This window comes from Bos javanicus, chromosome 25 (assembly GCF_032452875.1).
Source record: "Bos javanicus breed banteng chromosome 25, ARS-OSU_banteng_1.0, whole genome shotgun sequence".
Taxonomy (NCBI): domain Eukaryota; kingdom Metazoa; phylum Chordata; class Mammalia; order Artiodactyla; family Bovidae; genus Bos; species Bos javanicus.
In genome coordinates, this window is record NC_083892.1 from 26,238,290 (window position 1) to 26,259,564 (window position 21,275).

Below are 21,275 nucleotides of genomic sequence, written 5' to 3' on the forward strand. Positions count from 1 at the left end.
AGGAGACTGAGGATGACCTGCACAAGGTCACACTGCATTTATGTCAATCCATTTCCACGACCACACTCAAAAACTGCAGTCATCTATGCCTTAAACCCGTTCCCTAACCTAAAGAGTCAACAAGGAAAAATACCCCAAACCTCCCTAGCCTTCCTACCCTAAAATTCCCACCTCAATCCAACCCCCAATCAACACCCCGGAAAACACTGAGCAAAAAAGCCTTTTATTTCCTCCCACATTCCAGCTCTCCACTTTTTGTAACATCTCTTCCAACTCAGAATCAAGTCCCAAGAAGTTGATCCACACCTGGAAAGAAAGAAAAAAGACGGCAGGTCAGAGGGCCCTTGGAGGAAGCTCTGGGATGGTTGCAGAAATTGAGGAAGGAGCAGAGGAAGTGACAACTAGAGATAAGCACAGGCATTTATTCCAAGTGAGATGGCCTCTGGACCCCAGGACCTGCCAGGAGCCAGAAAGCCTTCCTTTTCCAATCTGCTCAGATCTAAGAAAGGCTGAGAGGGTTTCACCTTTTCCCAACCCAAGTAGGTGGCTGCAGTAGTCAGGCCCAGCCCTAAGCAAGATAAGCAAAGTTGATCGTAAAGGTCGATCCTCTGGTTAGCGCTCTTCCTTGGGCCTGGGCTGTTTCCTGTTCTCCCACAGGGACTTCCTAGGGCACAGCAGCCAGCAGAAGCTGAAAATAGTTTAAGAGCTAGGTACACAATAAAATGACTCTCAAATTATATACGAGACTCACCTGAAAAGATAAGATTTTTTTTACAGAATTTTTTTACTTTAATGAGCGAGCATACTAACTAGCCAGCCAATATGTCCCACCCTCACTTTGGGGGCTGTGTCCCTCCAAAGATCCTGTTGGCAGAACTTTTTCTAAATGCAATGATGGCTAATGTAAAAGAGAAGGTGCATGTGAAGTACTTGGGCACATAGCATGTGTCTAGTAAATGGGCATCATCAATCCTTTTGAGGAGCTCAAGATGAATTTCACAAAATTTACATCATAAAACTGGCATCAGAATTTCATGAAAAAAGCAAGACAAATAGGATTTATATCCAGGGCACATCATCAAATTTCAACCTTCTTAATTCACCACTGTTGCCAAAAAGCTTGGACATGAACTACAGCTATGAATCTTAAAGTCAGAGTATTAACTGAAAGAAGTCAGTCACAGAAGAATGTGTATGATTCCATCTGTATAGAGTACAGAAATAAGTAAAACCAAACCGTATTGTTTAGGAATGGCTCTGTCTCAGAACTGGCACCCCCACCTCATCCCCTATTCCTATAGGACTGAGTCAAAGAACCTTACCTGAGAACAAGACAGGAACTAGGCCAGAGCCCTCAGAGCCGGGTTCTAGACCAGTGGGACTCCCGGCGCGGATGGAAGCATGCAGCAGTGAGACAGCAGAGGCCACAGAACAGAATCAGGAAGAAGCCCAAAACCAGCAGCCGAGAGCCACACAGAGTCAGCTCCTCCTAGGAGTGGGGATGGGGAGGGGAGGAGGAATGATGGAGAGGGTCTGTGGAGGATCTTCCCTGGGGAAGAAGACATCTTAGACGCCCCCAGCCCAAGGGCTATAGAGAGAGCCTTCATGGGGGAAAAGGATCTCCATATCCAGGGAACAACTAAAGGGAAAACGTTATTTTTATTTATTTTTGGCTGTGCTAGGTCTTTGTGACTGCGTGGGCTTTTCTCTAGTTGCAGAGAGTGGGGGCTACTCTAGTTGTGGCGTGAGGGCTTTTCATTGAGGTAGCTTCTCCTGCTGTAGAGCACAGGCTCTTAGGCATGAGGGCTTCAACAGTTGCAGCACGTGGGCTCAGTAGTTGTGGCACAGGGGCTGAGCTGCTCCATGGCATGTGCGATCCTCCCGGTCCAGGGATCGAACCCGTGTCTCCTGCATTGGCAGGTGGATTCTTTACCACTGAGCCACCAGGAAAGCCCTCTATTTTTATAGAATTTAACACTTGTCTACTTTCTTTCTCAAACATTAAGTTGAATACTGTAATGATGCCAAGAGACAGGGAATTCACTACTGTCTATGTTTTGAAATGTGTAAGCAGGGCCAGGTCTGGAAACCAAGACCTCTGGATTCCAAGCTCCCAGGTCATGTTCCTCACCAGGGTCTTTACAAATCTGAGGGAAGTGTATGCAGCAGCCTCCTAACTGTCTCTCTCCTCCACTTAGCCAGTCTTGTCCACCCAGCACCAGGGAATCCTGTGACCTGCAGTTATCAAATCATAGCATCTTAGCCAGGCATCACGGTGCATCATGACCTGGCCCCTGCATCTCTTTGCCTCTTCCCCTAAGTCATTTCTAAGCCCTCATCGTGGAGTGCCCCCGAACACTGAACACTTTTCAATCCCCAGGCCTGTGCTCATCCTAATCCCTTTGCCTGGAACGTGTCTCCCTCCCCTCTCCCGAAACCTCTCTATGGCATTCCTGGCCCAAGTCTTCCTCATTCTGCAAGGATCACCCTGACAGGGCAGAATGAGCCTCAGACTTGGAAGTCAGACACTGCAGGTTTCAATCCTGGCTCTGCCAACTTAACCAGTTGTATGGCCTGGGGCAATTCACTCCCTCTGTTTCCTCATCTGTAAAATGGGATAATAACAGCTACCTCAAAAGGCTATTTTAAGATCAAATAAGATAATGAACCTGAAAACACTTTGTACATTATAAACTACTGTAAACAATTCCCTTTCTTAAGTGCCACCTTCTTGGTGAAGCACTCCCCATAAACGTGCAAGTTAAGAGTTAATTGGTCCTCACTCTGTTTGAATAACACTTTGCTCACATCTCTCCGATAGCAATTAGCCCATTCTGCCTTTTATTACTGCTTCTGAACTCCTTTGAGGTTAAAATCATGTTTTATTGTATCTAAAGACAACTGTTAATAGTAATAGCTAACATTTATCCAATCTATTATGTACCAGGCATTGTACTAGGCACTTTACATTCATTCTCATTTATCCTTATTTGTTAGTACTAGGAGATAGTATCCGGAGAAGGCAATGGCACCCCACTCCAGTACTCTTGCCTGGAAAATCCCATGGACGGAGGAGCCTGGTAGGCTGCAGTTCATGGGGTCGCTAAGAGTCAGACACGACTGAGTGACTTCACTTTCACTTTTCACTTTCATGCATTGGAGAAGGAAATGACAACCCACTCCAGTGTTCTTGCCTGGAGAATCCCACGGTCGGTGGAGCCTGATGGGCTGCCATCTATGGGGTCGCACAGAGTTGGACACGACTGAAGCGACTTAGTAGTAGTAGTAGTAGTAGGAGATAGTATCATGTTTGCTATTTTACAGATGAGGAAGCTGAGGTTCTGAAAGGTCCACATGCTTGCTCAAGGTCACACAGCCTCTGCGGCAAGATTATAAAGCCTGTGCTTTTCCCCCTTGGTAAAGCTACCTCCAGGGGCCTTCACAACACAGCAGTCAGCACGGCAGTTTATGAAAGCCCGACAAAGTTTACTGAGGCTCTTACCGAGGTGAGCAACTTGGTGAGCACAAGACCTTCGTGGCTCCAGACACCGACACACTCCTCAGACATTCTAGGGCTCAGGGTGGCATTTCCTGCTCCCTCCTCTGAGCAGGGTATCGGTGGCTGGCTGGAGGGCAGGATTTCTGGAATAGCACTAAAATACAGGCAGGTTCCTGGGGTCCTTTCTGTGGTCACCCTGGCCGTAACGAGGACCAGCTCTCTTGCAAAAGATCCTATGAGAGGCACAGGGGAGGAGATGTTAAGAAAATTCTGGGAGGTATCCATCTTTAGACATCTATTCATTTCTGTAGGCTTCCTACAGTACCAGGTATTTTGGTATTGATTGTATTCAAGAAAGTCCTTTAATACCATCATTTATGTCACTGAGAAATGAAAACAACTGCGTACCAATATAAACAAAATTTAAGTTAGCTCACAATCAATAAACGGTCATACCAGTTCTCAGAAGGCTGCAGTAAAACTGAGATAGATACACACTGCTGCTATCAATTTCTATAAACTAGTTTGTTCTTCTGAAGAAAGTTTTCTACTAGGTACCCAAATCCATTAAAAAGTTCACATCTCATTTCAAATTAGTAGAAAAAGAATGGCCTACTCAGTCAATGGCCCTGGGACAATTTCCATTTGGAAAAAAAGTTAGACTGTTACCTGACACTATAAAGTCCAGATGTATTAAAGAGCTTTTGTAAATAAACTAAAACAAAAAAAAAACCTAAGTAGGTATTAAAAGAAAACAGAGAAGAATATTTTCTCATTTTAAAGTGGGAAACAAAGGCCTTCCAAAAAAAGACACAAAACTTAAAAGCCTGAGGACAAGAGCAATAAATTTCGTAAGAATTAAAGGCTTCCACACAATGAAAGGTAAGTTTTAAAAAAAGAAGTAACAGAATGACTGAAAATACCTATGGCATATTTAATTGGCAAAAGTGTTTACTATCCAGAATGTATAAAGATCTTAAAAAAATCATAAGATAAATATCTTGAAAGAAAAATAACTAAAGGATATGAACAGGAAATTCAGAGAATACATGAAAATGGCCAATAAACCTGTACGAAAATTGCTCAGCTTCACTAGCAATCAGGAGAAAGCAAATTAAAACAATCAGGTAATTCCAGGAACTTCCCTGGTGGTTCAGTGGTTCAGAATCTACCTTTCTAATGCAAGGGATGCAGGTTCAATCCCCAGTCAGGGAATTAAGAGCCCACATGCTGCAGAGCAACTAAGCCCTCACACCACTGTTAGAGTCCTCATGCTGAAACTAAGACTGGAGGTGGCCAAAGAAATTAATTTTTAAAAATCAGGTAGGAGTGGGAAGGAGCTTCAAAAGGGAGGGGATATATGTATACCTATGGCTGATTCATGTTGAGGTTTGACAGAAAACAGCAAAATTCTATAAGCAATTTCAGTTCAGTTCAGTCGCTCAGTCGTGTCCCACCCTTTGCGACCCCATGAATTGCAGCACGCTAGGCCTCCCTGTGCATCACCAACTCCCAGAGTTCACCCAGACTCATGTCCATCGAGTTGGTGATGCCATCTAGCCATCTCATCCTCTGTCGTCCCCTTCTCCTCCTGCCCCCAGTCCCTCCCAGCATCAGGGTCTTTTCCAATGAGTCAGCTCTTCACATCAGGTGGCCAAAGTATTGGAGTTTCAGCTTTAGCATCAGTCCTTCCAATGAACACCCAGGACTGATCTCCTTTAGGATGGACTGGTTGGATCTCCTTGCAGTCCAAGGGACTCTCAAGAGTCTTCTCCAACACCACAGTTCCAAAGCCTCAATTCTTTGGTGCTTAGCTTTCTTCACAGTCCAACTCTCACATCCATACATGACCAATGGAAAAACCATAGCCTTGACTAGACGGACCTTTGTTGGCAAAGTAATATCTCTGCTTTTTAATATGCTATCTAGGTTGGTCATAACTTTCCTTCCAAGGAGTAAGCGTCTTTTAATGTCACGGCTGCAGTCACCATCTGCAGTGATTTTGGAGCCCCCCAAAATAAAGTCTGACACTGTTTCCACTGTTTCCCCATCTATTTCCTATGAAGTGATGGAATCAGATGCCATGATCTTAGTTTTCTGAATGTTGAGCTTTAAGCCAACTTTTTCACTCTCCACTTTCACTTTCATCAAGAGGCTCTTTAGTTCCTCTTCACTTTCTGCCATAAGGGTGATGTCATCTGCATATCTGAGGTTATTGATATTTCTCCCAGCAATCTTGATTCCAGCTTGTGCTTCTTCCAGGCCAGTGTTTCTCATGATGTACTCTGCATATAAGTTAAATAAGCAGGGTGGCAATATACAGCCTTGATGTACTCCTTTTCCTATTTGGAACCAGTCTGTTGTTCCATGTCCAGTTCTAACTGTTGCTTCCTGACCTGCATACAGGTTTCTCAAGAGGCAGATCAGGTGGTCTGGTATTCCCATCTCTTTCAGAATTTTCCAGTTTATTGTGATCCACAAAGTCAAAGGCTTTGGCATAGTCAATAAAGCAGAAATAGATGCTTTTCTGGAACTCTCTTGCTTTTTCCATGATCCAGCGGATGTTGGCAATTTGATCTCTGATTCCTCTGCCTTTTCTAAAACCAGCTTGAACATCTGGAAGTTCACAGTTCACGTATTGCTGAAGCCTGGCTTGGAGAATTTTTGAACATTACTTTACTAGCGTGTGAGATGAGTGCAATTGTGCGGTAGTTTGAACATTCTTTGGCATTGCCTTTCTTTGGGAGTGGAATGAAAACTGACCTTTTCCAGTCCTGTGGCCACTGCTGAGTTTTCCAAATTTGCTGGCATATTGAGTGCAGCACTTTCACAGCATCATCTTTCAGGATTTGAAATAGTTCAACTGGAATTCCATCACCTCCACTAGCTTTGTTCATAGTGATGCTTTCTAAGGCCCACTTGACTTCACATTTCAGGATGTCTGGCTCTAGGTGAGTGATCACACCATCATGATTATCTTGGTCGTAAAGATCTTTTTTGTACAGTTCTTCTGTGTAATCTTGCCACCTTTTCTTAATATCTTCTGCTTCTGTTAGGTCCATACCATTTCTGTCCTTTATCGAGCCCATCTTTGCATGTAATGTTCCCTTGGTATCTCTAGTTTTCTTGAAGAGATCTCTAGTCTTTCCAATTCTGTTGTTTTCCTCTATTTCTTTGCATTGATCGCTGAGGAAGGCTTTCTTATCTCTCCTTGCTATTCTTTGGAACTCTGCATTCAGATGCTTATATCTTTTCTTTTCTCCTTTGCTTTTCGCTTCTCTTCTTTTCACGGCTATTTGTAAGTCCTCCTCAGACAGCCATTTTGCTTTTTTGCATTTCTTTTCCATGGGATGGTCTTGATCCCTGTCTCCTGTACAATGTCACGAACCTCCATCCATAGTTCATCAGGCACTGTCTCTATCAGACCTAGTCCCTTACATCTATTTCTCACTTCCACTGTATAATCAAAAGGAATTTGATTTAGGTCATACCTGAATGGTCTAGTGGTTTTCCCTACTTTCTTCAATTTAAGCCTTCTGCTGCTGCTGCTGCTGCTGCTACGTTAAGCCACTTCAGTCATGTCCAACTCTGTGTGACCCCATAGATGGCAGCCACCAGGCTCCCCCATCCCTGGGATTCTCCAGGCAAGAACACTGGAGTGGGTTGCCATTTCCTTCTCCAATGCAGGAAAGTGAAAAGTGAAAGTGAAGTCGCTCAGTCGTGTCTGACTCTTCGCGACCCCATGGACTGCAGCCCACCAGGCTCCTCCATCCATGGGATTTTCCAGGCAAGAGTACTGGAGTGGGGTGCCATTGCCTTCTCCGATTTAAGCCTGAATTTGGCAATAAGCAGTTCATGATCTGAGCCACAGTCAGCTCCCGGTCTTGTTTTTGCTGACTGTATAGCGCTTCTCCATCTTTGGCTGCAAAGAATATAATCAATCTGATTTCAGTGTTGACCATCTGGTGATATCCGTGTGTAGAGTCTTCTCTTGTGTTGTTGGAAGAGGGTGTTTACTATGACTGGTGCATTCTCTTGGCAAAACTCTATTAGCCTTTGCCCTGCTTCATTCCGTACTCCAAGGCCAAATTTGCCTATTACTCCAGGTGCTTCTTGACTTCCTACTTTTGCATTCCAGTCCCCTATAATGAAAAGGACATCTTTTGGGGGTGTTTAGTTCTAAAAGGTCTTGTAGCTCTTCATAGAACCGTTCAGCTTGTTCAGTGTTACTGGTTGGGGCACAGGCTTGGATTACCGTGACATTTAATTGTTTGCCTTGGAAACGAACAGAGATCATTCTGTCGTTTTTGAGACTGCATCCAAGTACTGCATTTCGGATTCTTTTGTTGACCATGATGGCTACTCCATTTCTTCTGAGGGATTCCTGCCCACAGTAGTAGATATAACGGTCATCTGAGTTAAATTTACCCATTCCAGTCCATTTTAGTTTACTGATTCCTAGAATGTCGACATTCACTCTTGCCATCTCCTGTTTCACCACTTCCAATTTGCCTTGATTCATGGACCTGACATTCCAGGTTCCTATGCAATATTGCTCTTTACAGCATCAGACCTTGCTTCTATTACCAGTCACATCCACAACTGGGTATTGTTTTTGCTTTGGCTCCATCTCTTCATTCTTTCTGGAGTTATTTCTCCACTGATCTCTAGTAGCATATTGGGCACCTACTGACCTGGGGAGTTTCTCTTTCAGTATCCTATCAGTGTAAGCAATTATCCTTCAATAAAAAATTAATTAATTAATTTAAAAAATCATGTAGAAGGAAAGGGCAACCCACTTCAGTACTCTTGCCTGGAAAATTCCATGGACAGAGGAGTCTGGTGGGTCACAAAAACAAAAGAGCTGTACACAACTTAGTGACTAAACAACAACAAAAGTCAAAGTTCACACTCTTTCCTGTCTGCTACTGAGTCCAGCCAGTGAGTTTCTAATTTTGGTTGTGGTGATTTTCAATTCTAAAATTTGCACTTACATCTTTATGTTCTCTATTTCTTTACAGACTATTGTTAGCATTTAAGACTGTTCTTGATTGAGCGTTTTTATAATGGCTGACTTAAAATCTTTGTCGAATAATTCTGTCATGTGTATTCTATTTTGACATCTATTGATCATTCTTTCCTGTGCAAGTTAAAATTTTTGTGGTCCTTATATGGTGAATAATTTTGGTTGTATCATGACATTTTAAGGATTATTTACAAGATTCTGAACATAGTCTTGTTTAAATTCTATGAAGAATGTTGGTCTTTTTGTTTTAGCAGGCAATGGGACCGTTGGGGTTCAGCGTAAAAAAATTTCAACCTGGGGCTCTGTTTTCAATGTCAGATTGAGGCAGGCGGTAGATGTGCCCAACTTCACCGGGTGAACAATTGGGAGTTCATTCCCTGTGGTCAGCAACTCCAAAATATTCATAACAGGACAATCAAGAGAGGCTAGGCCCTACCCAGATAAGAGACCACATATTCCTCACTCGTTAGGTCACGGAGACCTTCCTGTCTAGAAAACTCCTTGGAGGTCAAAAAGGGAGTGATGCTAAACTACCCACAGGCCTTTTTGCTGGAATCCCCCTTGGCTTAGAGATGCGTGAGCATACATGGGAGGATCCTGTGATATACCAAATACGGACTTAGGCAAATCAAAATGACTGGCCAGTGGCTAGCCCAGGTCGCCAGGGGCCAGCGCAGGTCGCCAGGGGCCGAGGGCTCTGGCCAGCACGCGGGGATGAGCAGGTCCCTGGGCCAGGTGGCAGCAGCTCTGCTCCACTGTGGGCGCGGTGCAGGTAGCGGCCTGCGGATCCTGGGCGTGAGGGGCAGAACGCTTGGGTGGCAGCGGCTCTTGGGAACACCTGGACGCATTGGTGAAGAAGGACAAGGTGGTGCTCTTCCTCGGGGGGACGCCGGAGCAGCCCAATGTGGCTTCAGCAACACCGTGGTGCAGATCCTGCAGCTCCACGGCGTCCGTGACTACCTGGCCTACAACATGCTGGACCATCGCCAGCTCCAGCAAGGTATTAAAGACTATTCCACTGTCCCGCAAGTGCACCTCAACGGCGAGTCCATGGAGGGCTGTGACAATGCACCACAAGGACCTGGTAGAAGAACTGAAAAAGCTGGAGATCCGCTCCGCCCTCTTAGATGAAACAAAAGACCAAGACTCAAGTGAGGGAGGGGGGCCTGGGCGAGGAGCCGTTGGTGTCAAGAGTCTCACCACCAGAGAAGCCTTACCCATTCGGGTTCCCACTCTTCAGATGACTGCTTGCACTGCTTTCTCCAATTTGTAAGCAGCTGGGTGATTTTAGCCTGTCTGGTGTTTGGGCAAGGAATATCCCATTGTGAACATAATCGTAACCACTGCACTGTCATAATCGATGTCATATTATGATGTTGTAAACAAAATTCCTTCTTGTGTTGTCCTTTGCTCTTTGCCTGATCCACGAGTAAACCTAGGAGCTTTTGAATCATTGTTATTTACGGGTCCTCCGCAAATATGTCAGTCTGCAAAGATAATATAACCCCCTCCCCAGTTTTTTGCAACTTGTTCTGTTAAGAAAAATGATGGACAAGGAAGAAAATAAGACAACCAGGTTTTTAGTTTTTTAAAAAATAAACTGCCAACCCAGGAAAGAGGAAACCCAAAAGAAATGCCCCACACAAGTGATTTAAACTACCACAAGGGTATGACTCTCTCTCTGAGTTTGCCTATGCGTCACAAGTGATTTAAACTACCAGAAGGGTATGACTCTCTCTGAGTTTGCCTATGTGTCTATCCACACGTACTGTACTCTTTTTTCCTAATAAACACTTTACTTGTTTCACTAAAAAAATAAAATAAAAATCAGGTAGTTCCTTGGACCATTAAATTGGTAAAAATTAAAAGGAGTGATAATAACAAGAGCTGTTGAAATGTGGAGAAAGGGGCACTCTTCACTGGTGACACTTTTACAGGACAATTTGGTTGTTTCTGTTGCAATGTTAAATGGAGACAGAGAAGGACCGAGAGGATGCCCAGCAAACTGTGGACTCTTCAGGGGAGGTAAGGAAGAGTTTTACATTTGCTCTGTACATTTCTATGTAATCTGATTCCACAACAAAATGAATTTGGGTATTTAAAAAAATGTCCATACTTTGACTCAGTAATACCACTTGTAGAAACTAAGAAATCCTAAGAAAAGGATTCAAAAGAAAAATGCAAAGTATACCAAGTGTTTATTGTAATTTCATGAAAAATATCAAAAAATAGAAAACAAAAATGTTTATCAATAGAGAAAGCATTAACAAAGATTGGTCTAACCAATTAACAGATCAATTTATATCCATTAAAATAATAGTGTTCTGGCCATTCAGTAATATAGAAAACATGATGTCATAAAGTGAAAAAAAAAAATACAAACCAGTATATACATCATAATTGCAACTGAGAAACACATTTGTGAAATTTATAAGAGAATTCCCCTTTCTTCTACGTTCCTCAAATCAAATCTCTCACCAAATCCTATCCATCTTACACTTCTATCAACTCTCTCAAATCAGTCCCCCTCTTTCACACCACCGTCTTAGCTCAGTTTTTCTTATCATCTTTTTTTGGGGGAGCTGTGTTACACTGCAAGTGGATCTTAGTTCCCTAACCAGGGAATGAACCCATGCCCCTGCATTAGAAGTGCACAGTCTTAACCACTGGGTCAGCAGGAAGTCCTTATCATCTTTTTATCACAATCACCTCCTAACTGGTCTTCATGCACCTTGACCCATTCCTTCCAGGCAGTCAGCCAACAGAGTATGATCTTTTAAAAAGAACAAAAGAACAAAATTCTACTATCTTTCTGATTAAACTCATTGAGTAAGCCAAATATAATAGTTAAAAGTCCAACTACCTTGGCTTGGACAAGGGACTCTTCATGGAATTCTGCCTGCTGCTTCAGATCCATCTCCTGCCACTCATCAATACTCCTTTCCCTGCAACAAACTGAACCCCTGGAAGTTCCTAAATGTGCCATTGTAATCCCCGTCTGCCTGCTTTTGCATATGTTCTTCCCTCTGGGCTTCCCGGGTGGCTCAGCAGTAAAGAATCTGCCTGCCAATGCAGGAGATGCAAGAGACACGGGTTCGATCCCTAAGTCGGGAAGATCCCCTGGAGGAGGAAATGGCAAGCCACTTCAATATTCTTGCCTGGAGAATCCCATGGACAGAGGAGCCTGGTGGACTACAGTCTACAGTGTCACAAAGAACTGGACACAACAGCAACCGTGCCCACGTGCACGCACTGGCCGAAAGGGCACATTCTTAGGCCTCCCTCAAGCTTCAGTTCAAGCCCTACTATATCCTTGGAAAGGCCTGTCTTCACCATCCCTGCTTGATAGACTTAGGAGTTCTCTCGCTGTACCCTGTGTTCTGCTGCACATGCTGAAAGGTATTTACTTCTGTTCACATCTGTATCCTTGCTAGATTGTGAGTGATTTGAGGTGAGGATCCGTATCTTACAGACTGCTCGATTCCCCGTGCTTGGTACATAGTAGGTGTTCAATAATTACTGCTTAGATGATGCAATCATATGTGATTACTTTTTACTTGGTCCAAAACAATCTTGAATGTTACAACTTTGTTTCTAACCATGCAGAAGCAGAAACTGACAAGCTGATCCTAAAAATAACATGAAAATTCAAGGGATCTGCAATAGCCAAAACAATCTTTTTTTAAAAAAAAGAACAAAGCTGGAGAGTTCGCATTTTTTTCCATCCAAGTATTAACCAGGCTCCACCCTGCTTAGCTTCTGAGTCAGGGTGGTACAGCTGTAGATGAGAATTCACATTTTCTGATTTCAAAACTTACTACAAAGCTACAGTGATCAAAACAGTGTGGTACTAGCATAAGTAGAGACATAGATCAATGGAATAGAACTGAGAATCCAGAAATAAACCCATATGTCTGTGGTCAATTGCTTTCAGTAAGAGTGCCAAGGTTATTCAATGAGGAAAGAATAGTCTTCTCAACAAAATGTGCCAGGTCAACTGAATAGTAGCTGCAAATGAATAAAGTTGGACTCTATCCTCACACCATACACAAAAAAATTAACTAAAAATTGATCACAGATCTAAATGTAAGAGCTAAAAATACAAAATTCTTACAAGAAAACAACAGTAGTAACCTATATTTAGTGACCATGGGTTAGGCAAAGTCTTGTTGGATATAATGCTAAAATCACAAGCAGTAACAACAACAAAAATAGAAACTGGACCTCATCTAAATGAAAACTTTCGTGCTTCCAAGCATACCATTAACAAGGTGAAAAGACAACCCAGAGATGGGAGAGAAAATTTGCAAATCATACATCAGATAAGAATCCTGTATTTAGAAAACAAAAGAGACTCTTACAACTCAATAATTTAAAGAAAAGTTATCCAATTTTTAAAATGAACAAAGACTCTGAATATACATTTCTCTGAAGAAGATACGCAAATGGCCAAATAAGCATATGAAAAAAATATTCAATATCATCAGTCATCAAGAAAATGGAAATCAAATGATGCAACTGATAAGGGCTGAATTTCCAAAACATACAAACAACTCATACAACTCAAACAAACAAAAAAACCCAACAAAATCAAAAAATGGGGAGAAGAACTAAACAGCCATTTCTCCAATGAAGACATAGATACGGCCAATAGGCACACGAAAAGATGCTCATCATCGCTAATTACTAGAAAAATGCAAATCAAACTATGAGGTACCACTTCACACTGGTCAGAATGACCATCATCAAAAAGTCTAAAAATAACAAATCCTAACAGAGGTGTAGAGAAAAGGGAACCCTCTTACGCTGTTGGTAGGAATGTAAACTAGTGCAGTCTCTACAGAAAACAGTATGAAAGGTCCCTAAAAAATTAAAAATAGAGTTGCCATAGGATCCAGCAATCCCACTCCTGGGCATATATCCAGACAAAACTATAATTCAAGAAGACACATGCACCCCACAACAGCCAAGACCTGGCAACAACCTAGATACTTACTACTCAGCCATAAAAAGAGTGAAATAATGCCATTTGCAGCAGCATGGATGGACCTAGAGATGATCACACCAAGTGAAGTCAGAAAGAGAAAGACAAATGCCATACGATATTATTTATATGCAGAATCTAAAATACAACACAAATGAACGTATCTATGAAACAGAAACAGACTCACAAACAGAGAGAACAGACTTGTGTTTGCCGAGGGAAAGTGGGGGCGGGGGCGGGTTGAGAGTCTGGGATTAGCCAACTATTATATATAGACTGTATAAACAACAAGGTCCTACTGTATAGCACAGGACATTCAATATTCTGTAATAAACCATAATGGAAAAGAATATGAAGAAGAATATATATATGTATAACTGAATCACTTTGATGTACAGCATAAATTAACACAACACTGTAAATCAACTGTACTTCAATAAAAAAAGAAAACGCAAATCAGAAACGTAATTAGATATCACTTCACACTGACTAGGATGGCTATAGTCAAAAAACAGGCAATAACCAGTGTTGGTGAGAATGTGAAGAAATTAGAACTCTTATACACTGCTGGAAGGAATATAAAATGGTACAGTCATTTTGGAAAACAGTCTAGCAGTTCCTTAAACACAGAGTTACTATATGACCCAGAAACTCCACTTCTAGGTATATACTCAAAAGAAATGAAAACACAGAATAATGCAATAACTTGTACATTAGTGTTTACAGCAGCATCATTCATAACACATAAGAAATGGAAACAATTCAAATGCCAATCAACTGATGAATGGATAAATAAAATGTGGAATATGCATATACTGAATGCCTTTCAGCAATAAAAAGAAATGAAGTACTAACATATCATACAATATGGATGAACCTTGAAAACATTATGCTAAGTAAAAGAAGCCAATCACAAAAGACAACATATTATATGAAATGTCCAGAAAAGGTATATCTTCAGAGATAGAAAGTATTACTGGTTGCCTAGGGCTGGAAGGTTAGGAGAAAAAGGGAAGTACATGCTAATGGGAACAGGATTTCTTCATCAGGTAATGAAAACGTTCTAGAATGGACAGTGGTGACAGTTGCAACATTTTTTTTAATATAAAAAAGCCATTTACTTGTACATTTTAAATAGGTGTGTTTTATGGTTATGTGAATCTTTTATATTTATATATATATTTTACATAAAAAGAACAGGAAAAAATGTTCCAAGTCTGTATATATCATATACATTCCTTTACTCTTGCTCTCTGATCACACACATGTACACCTGACAATAAAAAGACCTACTCTCACCTGGCAACATATGTATATGTGTGCCTCCCTACAAATACACATATTGATTCCATGGAGAATCTTAGAACGATAGTGTTGGAAAGGACCACAGAAGTCTAAGAATTCCACTTTTCTCTCCTCCTCCTTCATTTCCACAGTCTTTAGATAAGGAACTTGAGGCCAAATCTCACCCAGGAATGAATGGCACCCCCAACTCACTCTCACTCGTCATTTTCCCAGAAAACTTGGCAATTTGGGAATGGAAGATGCCTAATTTTTCTGTGTACTTCATAGCACACAGAGCTCACAGAGCTATCAGGCACTGTATCAAGCATGTATCAGGGACTAAAGACACTAGGTTAAATAAATAGAACATGCTTTTCTGATATCCCTGAGGAATAAAGAAGGTGCCTTTAACAGAAGCCTCAAGGGGTGAAGAGGACTGAGAAAGAACTTTAGGTCAAATCTTGCCAATCTCACCACACCTCCAAGGATAGAATCAAAGGACCCTCAAAGCTGGAAGGGGACAGAGAAAACATTTATCGAGAATATACACAGTGGGCATTGTGTTCACTGAAAATATCTAGTCCTATTATAGCAGAAGTGATTAAGGCCCAGAGATGTGGCCAAGGTCACCAGGATGGTGAGGTCAGAGGCAGGGCCCCACCCCTGAGTGTTCTGATATCCAACCCCACAATTCCTCCTTGGTCTCACCTTTCAATCCCATCTGACTACCCTGGACCTGGGCTTGGAATGTCTGGGTCTTGTTCCTGTCTGGACCATCTCCGAAGTTCAAGGTGGTCAGTAAGCCCACGATATGAGACCCACGCCCCTTCCCTGTGACTGTCCCGTTCACGGGGCACAGGGTCAGCTGGCCAAAAGATCTCAAGAAGGAGACCCAGTCCTGTGTGCAAAAAGAAGGTTAGGAGAGGTGAGAGGAGGTCAGCAGCAAGAAGTGGCCTGCAGGGGATGGATGAGCAGGAGGGTGAGTACTCACCTGGGGGATGTCAGGGCTGCGCAGGTCAGTCCTGTGGGTGAGGAGGAAACCACCAAGACCCAAGCCAGAAAGGCCAAGAAGCAGCAGGATCAAAGTGGCACAGACCAGAGGCGGGTGGTGGGCCAGGCAGAAATGCAGGTAGTGCCCTGCCTGGCAGCTGCCCATGGGGAGCAGAGGGGTCTGAGCCTCCGGAAACAGCCTGCGGGAGGACAGGAAGGGAGAACTGGACAAGAGCCTGCCAGTAAGAAGGCACTTACCCATTTCATTCAAAGGGAAGTTAAAGCATCGGGAAGAGAAGGGACTTGTCCAAGGCCACACAACCAGTGTGGCAGAGCCAGGACAGGAATCCGAGGCTCTTAACTCCGAGTGTTCATCTCCATGCACCACTCAATAAATGTTTGCTGAATTTCATTTCTGAAGTAATCAAGGCGGAAGCAGAGCAGAGTACGCTGTGCTGGAAAAAGGAACTCAAAAAGGAGAATTCTCCAGGGGAGAAATTCAGGAAGCAGCTGTTCCGGGGCTATGGTCTGGCCAGGGTTCCAGCTCAGAGTCCAGACAAGTAAGCGTCGGACCAAAAAAACTCCACTTTGGAGCTAAACTCAACTGAAATCCTCCTCTGCCGGTCACTGGCTCAAGGAGACAAATCAGCGAACCTGTGTGAGTTTAAGAAATCTGTGAAATGGGAGTTCTAGGAACATCAAATAGGGAGGACTAAATGAGGCAGATAAAAGTTGCCCTAGTACCTGGCCTTGCAAGAACTGAACAAATGTTCATTTCCTTTCTATTTCTCTGGGTCACATGGATCTTCAAAACCAGGTGGGACAAGGCAAAAATAACTACGGGGAAAATTGAGGTTCGGGCACTTTAACAAAGGAGTGGAAGGGCCAAAGTCTGAAACCCGGCTCCTCTTCCAAGTGAGTGCTCTTTCCCTGGCGAGAAGTGACAGCCTGATGAAAAGGAACATCTGGAAGGTGAGATAAACAGATGGGCTGGGGGAGAAGGAGGGCTCCAGGGAAATGCAGGTGTCACCAAGGCTCAGCCCCGGCCCTGTTTCCCGTCCTGGCACATCTGGAAGGACGGAAAAGGCAGGAAGGGGGAGGGCAGAGCCAGAGGTCGGCGGCTGGTGGTGCCCCTAAGCCTCCCCTCCCCCGCCAAGCCCCTCCTGCAGAAACTCAACACCCGCATCCCTTCCCGCTCTAGCAGCGTCAGATCTGCCCGCCGCTCGCTCTCACCGCTCGCAGCCGGGCGGAGGCCGGCGCCCCCCGCGACGTCACGCGTGGAGTCGCGAAGGGGCGGGGTCCGTGCTCCCACCCAGCCGCCCCACCCGGCCTCGGCGGGATTCGCATGCGCAGTGCTTCTGCGAGGGCGCCTCGCCCCTCCCGGTCCGGGTTGGGGCGTACCAAAAGAACATCCAATGCAGGGGCAAAGGGAAAGAAATAACGCCACGGGAGGTGAGTAAAAGGGAGAGAGGCATCGGAGGTAATCCTAGAGGCATCCAGAAATAGGAATCTGTCCATCCGGGGGGATCATGGAGGCATTTCAACGAGAATCTCGTCGCAGGCAATTTTCTTCTGCTCGTCTCCCACCCGTGCCAATAGCACAGCCCAGCCGCGCCCTAGTTCCGGGTAAAACTTGGGGTCCGCCCGGGGGCGGGGCTCTGGTCCCGGGACTCTGGTCTTCCGGCCGGCATTGGAGCATAGGCTTTTTTTCTGCAATTTGAAGGCAATGGCACCCCACTCCAGTACTCTTGCCTGGAAAATCCCATGGGCGGAGGAGCCTGGTACGCTGTAGTCCATGGAGTCGGACACGACTGAGCGATTTCACTTTCACTTTTCACTTTCATGCACTGGTGAAGGAAATGGCAACCCACTCCAGTGTTCTTGCCTGGAGAATCCCAGGGACGGGGAGCCTGGTGGGCTGCCTTCTCTGGGGTCGCACAGAGTCGGACACGACTGAAGCGACTTAGCAGCAGCAGCAGCAGTAGTGTCTAATGGAACGCCACTCCAGTACTCTTGCCTGGAAAATCCCATGGACGGAGGAGCCTGGTGGGCTGCAGTCCATGGGGTCGGGAAAAGTCGGACACAACTGAGCGACTTCACTTTCACTTTTCATTTTCATGCATTGGAGCAGGAAATGGCAAACCACTCCAGTGTTCTTGCCTGGAGAATCCCAGGGACGGGGGAGCCTGGTGGGCTGCCGTCTCTGGGGTCGCACAGAGTCGGACACGACTGAAGCGACTCAGCAGCAGCAGCAGCAGCAATGTCTACATCTCAGGCTTGGTCCATGGCTTTTACTGACCCCTTGATGCATCGGATCCTACAGCTGCAAGGCTGCTCAATAGAGACCATCTGCTTTCACTTCTGCTCGCATTTTAGAGATGAGAACAGGAGGTCCGTCTTAACCCAACAGGACACATGGAACCAATAACTTTGGGTTCAAATCTTGACTCTGTTCCTGCCTCTACGTAAAACATAACCGTGCTCTTCTGGGGACTGAGTTTACTTCTCTGTTAAAGGGGATCATCTTATCTGTCTCACTGTTTGAATGGGAAAATTAAGAGATAAAGTGTGGGAAAACGTGCACCCACTGAGCACACAACCAGCACTGGACAAATGCTGTATGAAACAGAAACCGAGTATTCAACTCTGCTGAGGCTTCCTTAAAGCAGAAACCATGTCCTTTCTGTACCACCACCCCCAAAAGTTTATAGCTCAAAATCCTCTCGTATATGTTGTTTAGTCCTTAAGCCATGTCCAACTCTTTTGCAACCCGATGGACTGTAGCCTGCCAGGTTCTTTTTGTCCATGGGATTTCCCAGGCAACCAGTACTGGAGTGGGTTGCCATTTCCTTCTTCACGGGATCTCCTTCCCCCCACACGGATCCAACCCTCATCTCCTGTATTGGCAGGTGGATTCTTTACACTGAGCCACTAGGGAAGCCCCACATATATATAGTCAAGTAATGTTCAACAAGGTGCCAAGACCAATCAGTGGAGAAAAGCCTGTCTTTCCAACAAATGGTTTTAGGAAAACTGGATATCCACATGGAAGAGAAGGAAATTAAACTCATACTTCACACCCTATGCAAAAGTTAATTCAAAATGCATGAAAGAACTAAATGTAAAAGATGAAACTATACAGATGTTGAAGAAAACATAAGAGGAAAACTTCATGATACTAGATTTGGCAATGATTTCTTCAATATGACACTAAAAGCACAGACAGCAAGAGAAAAGAACAGGAAAATTAGACTATATCAAAGTTTAAAACTTCTGTGCATCAAAAGGCACAATCAACAGAGTGAAAAGGCAGTCCATGGAATGGGAGGAAATATTTGCAAATCATGACTCTGCCAAGGAGTTAATATCTAAAGTATATAAAGAACTCCTACAACTCAACAATAGCAAAACCAACTTGATTTAAAAAGTGACTTAAATAGATATTTCTCCAAAGAAGATATGTAAAATGACAACACATGAGAAGATGCTTAATATCACTAAGCACTAGGGAAATGCAAATCAAAATCACAGTTAGATACCACTTCATAGCTATCACGATGTCCACTCAAAAAAAAAAAAAATAACAAAGGTTGACAAGGCTGAAGAAAGTGGAACCCTTATGCATTGTGCAGAGAAGGCAATGGCACCCCACTCCAGTACTCTTGCCTGGAAAATCCCATGTACAGAGGAGCCTGGTAGGCTGCAGTCCATGGGCTCCCTAGGAGTCGGACACGACTGAGCGACTTCACTTTCACTTTTCACTTTCATGCATCAGAGAAGGAAATGGCAACCCACTCCAGTGTTCTTGCCAGGAGAATCCCAGGGACGGAGAAGCCTGGTGGGCTGCCGTCTATGGGGTCGCACAGGGTCGGACACGACTGAAGCGACTTAGCAGCAGTAGCAGTATGCATTGTGGGTGAGGATGTAAATTGGTACAGCTACTATGGAAAACAGACCAGTGTATCTTTCAAAATTTTTAAATAGAACTACCATATTATCAAGCAATTTCACTTTTGGGCATATAGTCCCCAAAACTGAAAGTAAGGTCTCAAAAAGATATATAAGTACCATGTTCATAGCAGCATTACTCAAAAGAGATAAGAGGTGGAAGCAACTCAGTGTGTCCATCGACAGATGAGTGGATAAAAAACAAATGGTATGCCATACAATAGAATATTATTCAGCCTTTAAAAAGGGCATTCTGACACATGCTACAACATGGATGAACTTTGAGGACATTATGCTAAGTGAAATAAGTGAGTCGCAAAAAGACAAATATTGTATTATTTGTCTTACATAAGATATTCAATACAATAAGTAGTCAAATTCATAGAGACAGAAAATAAAGAGGCAGGAGAGAGGAGAATGGGGAGTTACTGTTTAGTGGGTTCAGAGTTTGAGTTTTCCAAGATAAAAAGTGTTCTGGAGACAGATGGTGGTAATGGTTACACAACAGGGTAAATGTACTTAACACTACTGAACTATATAATTAAAAATGATCAAGATAGTAAATGATGTGCATTTTGCCATGATTAAAAATAATGATTAAGAAACCTGGGGAGGATTTATGGCCCAGTCTCCTAGGGTATTAGTGGGTGTTTTTTAAATGCCGTTGGTTGTTGCAATTCCAAGTATAAGAAGTATTTTCTTCTCAAAGGAAAAAATAAGTGTGGCTGTCAGAATTTTAGATTCTAGGAATTGGAAGGCACTTAATAACTGAACAACGGGCTTCCCTGGTGGCTCAGATGGTAAAGAATCTTCATGTAATAAGGGAGACCCGGGTTCAATCCCTGGGTCAGGAAGATCATTTGCAGAAAGGAATGGCTACCTACTCCAGTATTGCCTGGAAAATTCCATTGACAGAGAAGCGTGGCAGGCTACATCCATGGGGTCACAAAAGAGTTGGACATGAACGACTAACACTTTAATAACTGAACAGTTCAACAATACCACCACCCTCCTTTATTTTCTAAAGGGGCTAAAATTGATGTCTGGAGAAATTAAGGGACTTTCTTGCCCCAAGTCTTCCAGCCAGTTGAGCCTCAGCCAGAACTAGAGCCCACATGTCCCAACACTGAATCCAGCCCTTTCCCACTAAATCCTTTCTCAGTTCTGCCAAAAGCTCTCTCCTGAAAACCTACAAAAGTCTCTGTGCGTTCACTGGTAGTCACGTCCAGCCCAGTGTGGGCCAACTAGGTAAACTTTCTCTAGTTTTGACCTAGTCTCCCTACCTGCACCTCAGCTCTTAGAGTACCATGTTCTCACAAGCCCCAGGTCTTTTCATAGTTTGAGCACATATTATTTGCTCAGTAAATATTTATTGATGAATTTACTAAAAACATCTCCATACAGCCCAGTTTCCCCAAGAACTCACTGATTTTCAGTCTCATTTTATGGTTGGGAGCATGTCTACCCAGGTTTGAATGTTTGTGAAATTTAGGTTAAAATGTAACAGAAAGTTTATTCTGTCAACAATCATTTTTTTTAAACGC

At 43.6% G+C, this 21,275-nt stretch overlaps 1 protein-coding gene and 1 pseudogene across 5 annotated transcripts; one reads left to right on the forward strand and one right to left on the reverse strand.

Annotated features, from left to right (window-relative positions):
* Positions 1 to 138: 138 nt before the first annotated feature.
* TMEM219 (transmembrane protein 219) lies at positions 139 to 17,134 on the reverse strand. Of its 5 annotated transcripts, XM_061401626.1 has the most exons (6): positions 17,017 to 17,128; positions 15,785 to 15,983; positions 15,502 to 15,691; positions 3,503 to 3,732; positions 1,323 to 1,489; positions 205 to 306 (listed from the first exon to the last, which is right to left on the reverse strand). In XM_061401626.1, the coding sequence occupies exons 2-5, from the start codon at positions 15,947 to 15,949 to the stop codon at positions 1,355 to 1,357; spliced, it is 720 nt and encodes a 239-aa protein (XP_061257610.1). In that variant the 5' UTR covers positions 15,950 to 15,983; positions 17,017 to 17,128; the 3' UTR covers positions 205 to 306; positions 1,323 to 1,354. The 5 variants fall into 5 exon arrangements, with proteins under 5 accessions (XP_061257608.1, XP_061257609.1, XP_061257606.1 ...); XM_061401624.1 differs by lacking the exon at positions 1,323 to 1,489 and having other exon boundaries at positions 139 to 306; positions 17,017 to 17,133; XM_061401625.1 differs by lacking the exons at positions 1,323 to 1,489; positions 17,017 to 17,128 and adding an exon at positions 16,528 to 16,982 and having other exon boundaries at positions 139 to 306.
* LOC133238468 (glutaredoxin-related protein 5, mitochondrial-like) lies at positions 9,181 to 9,994 on the forward strand (annotated as a pseudogene).
* Positions 17,135 to 21,275: the final 4,141 nt, after the last annotated feature.

What these genes read in the sequence shown, in the direction of transcription:
- TMEM219 (XM_061401622.1), bottom strand. Translation starts at nt 16,045, where the DNA reads ATGGGTAAGTGCCTTCTTACTGGCAGGCTCTTGTCCAGTTCTCCCTTC. An exon ending in GCAGCCCTGACATCCCCCAG is followed by an intron (nt 15,692 to 15,784) that starts GTGAGTACTCAC and finishes TTTTGCACACAG; the next exon opens with GACTGGGTCTCCTTCTTGAG. An exon ending in TCACCAAGTTGCTCACCTCG is followed by an intron (nt 307 to 3,502) that starts GTAAGAGCCTCA and finishes CTTTCTTTCCAG; the next exon opens with GTGTGGATCAACTTCTTGGG.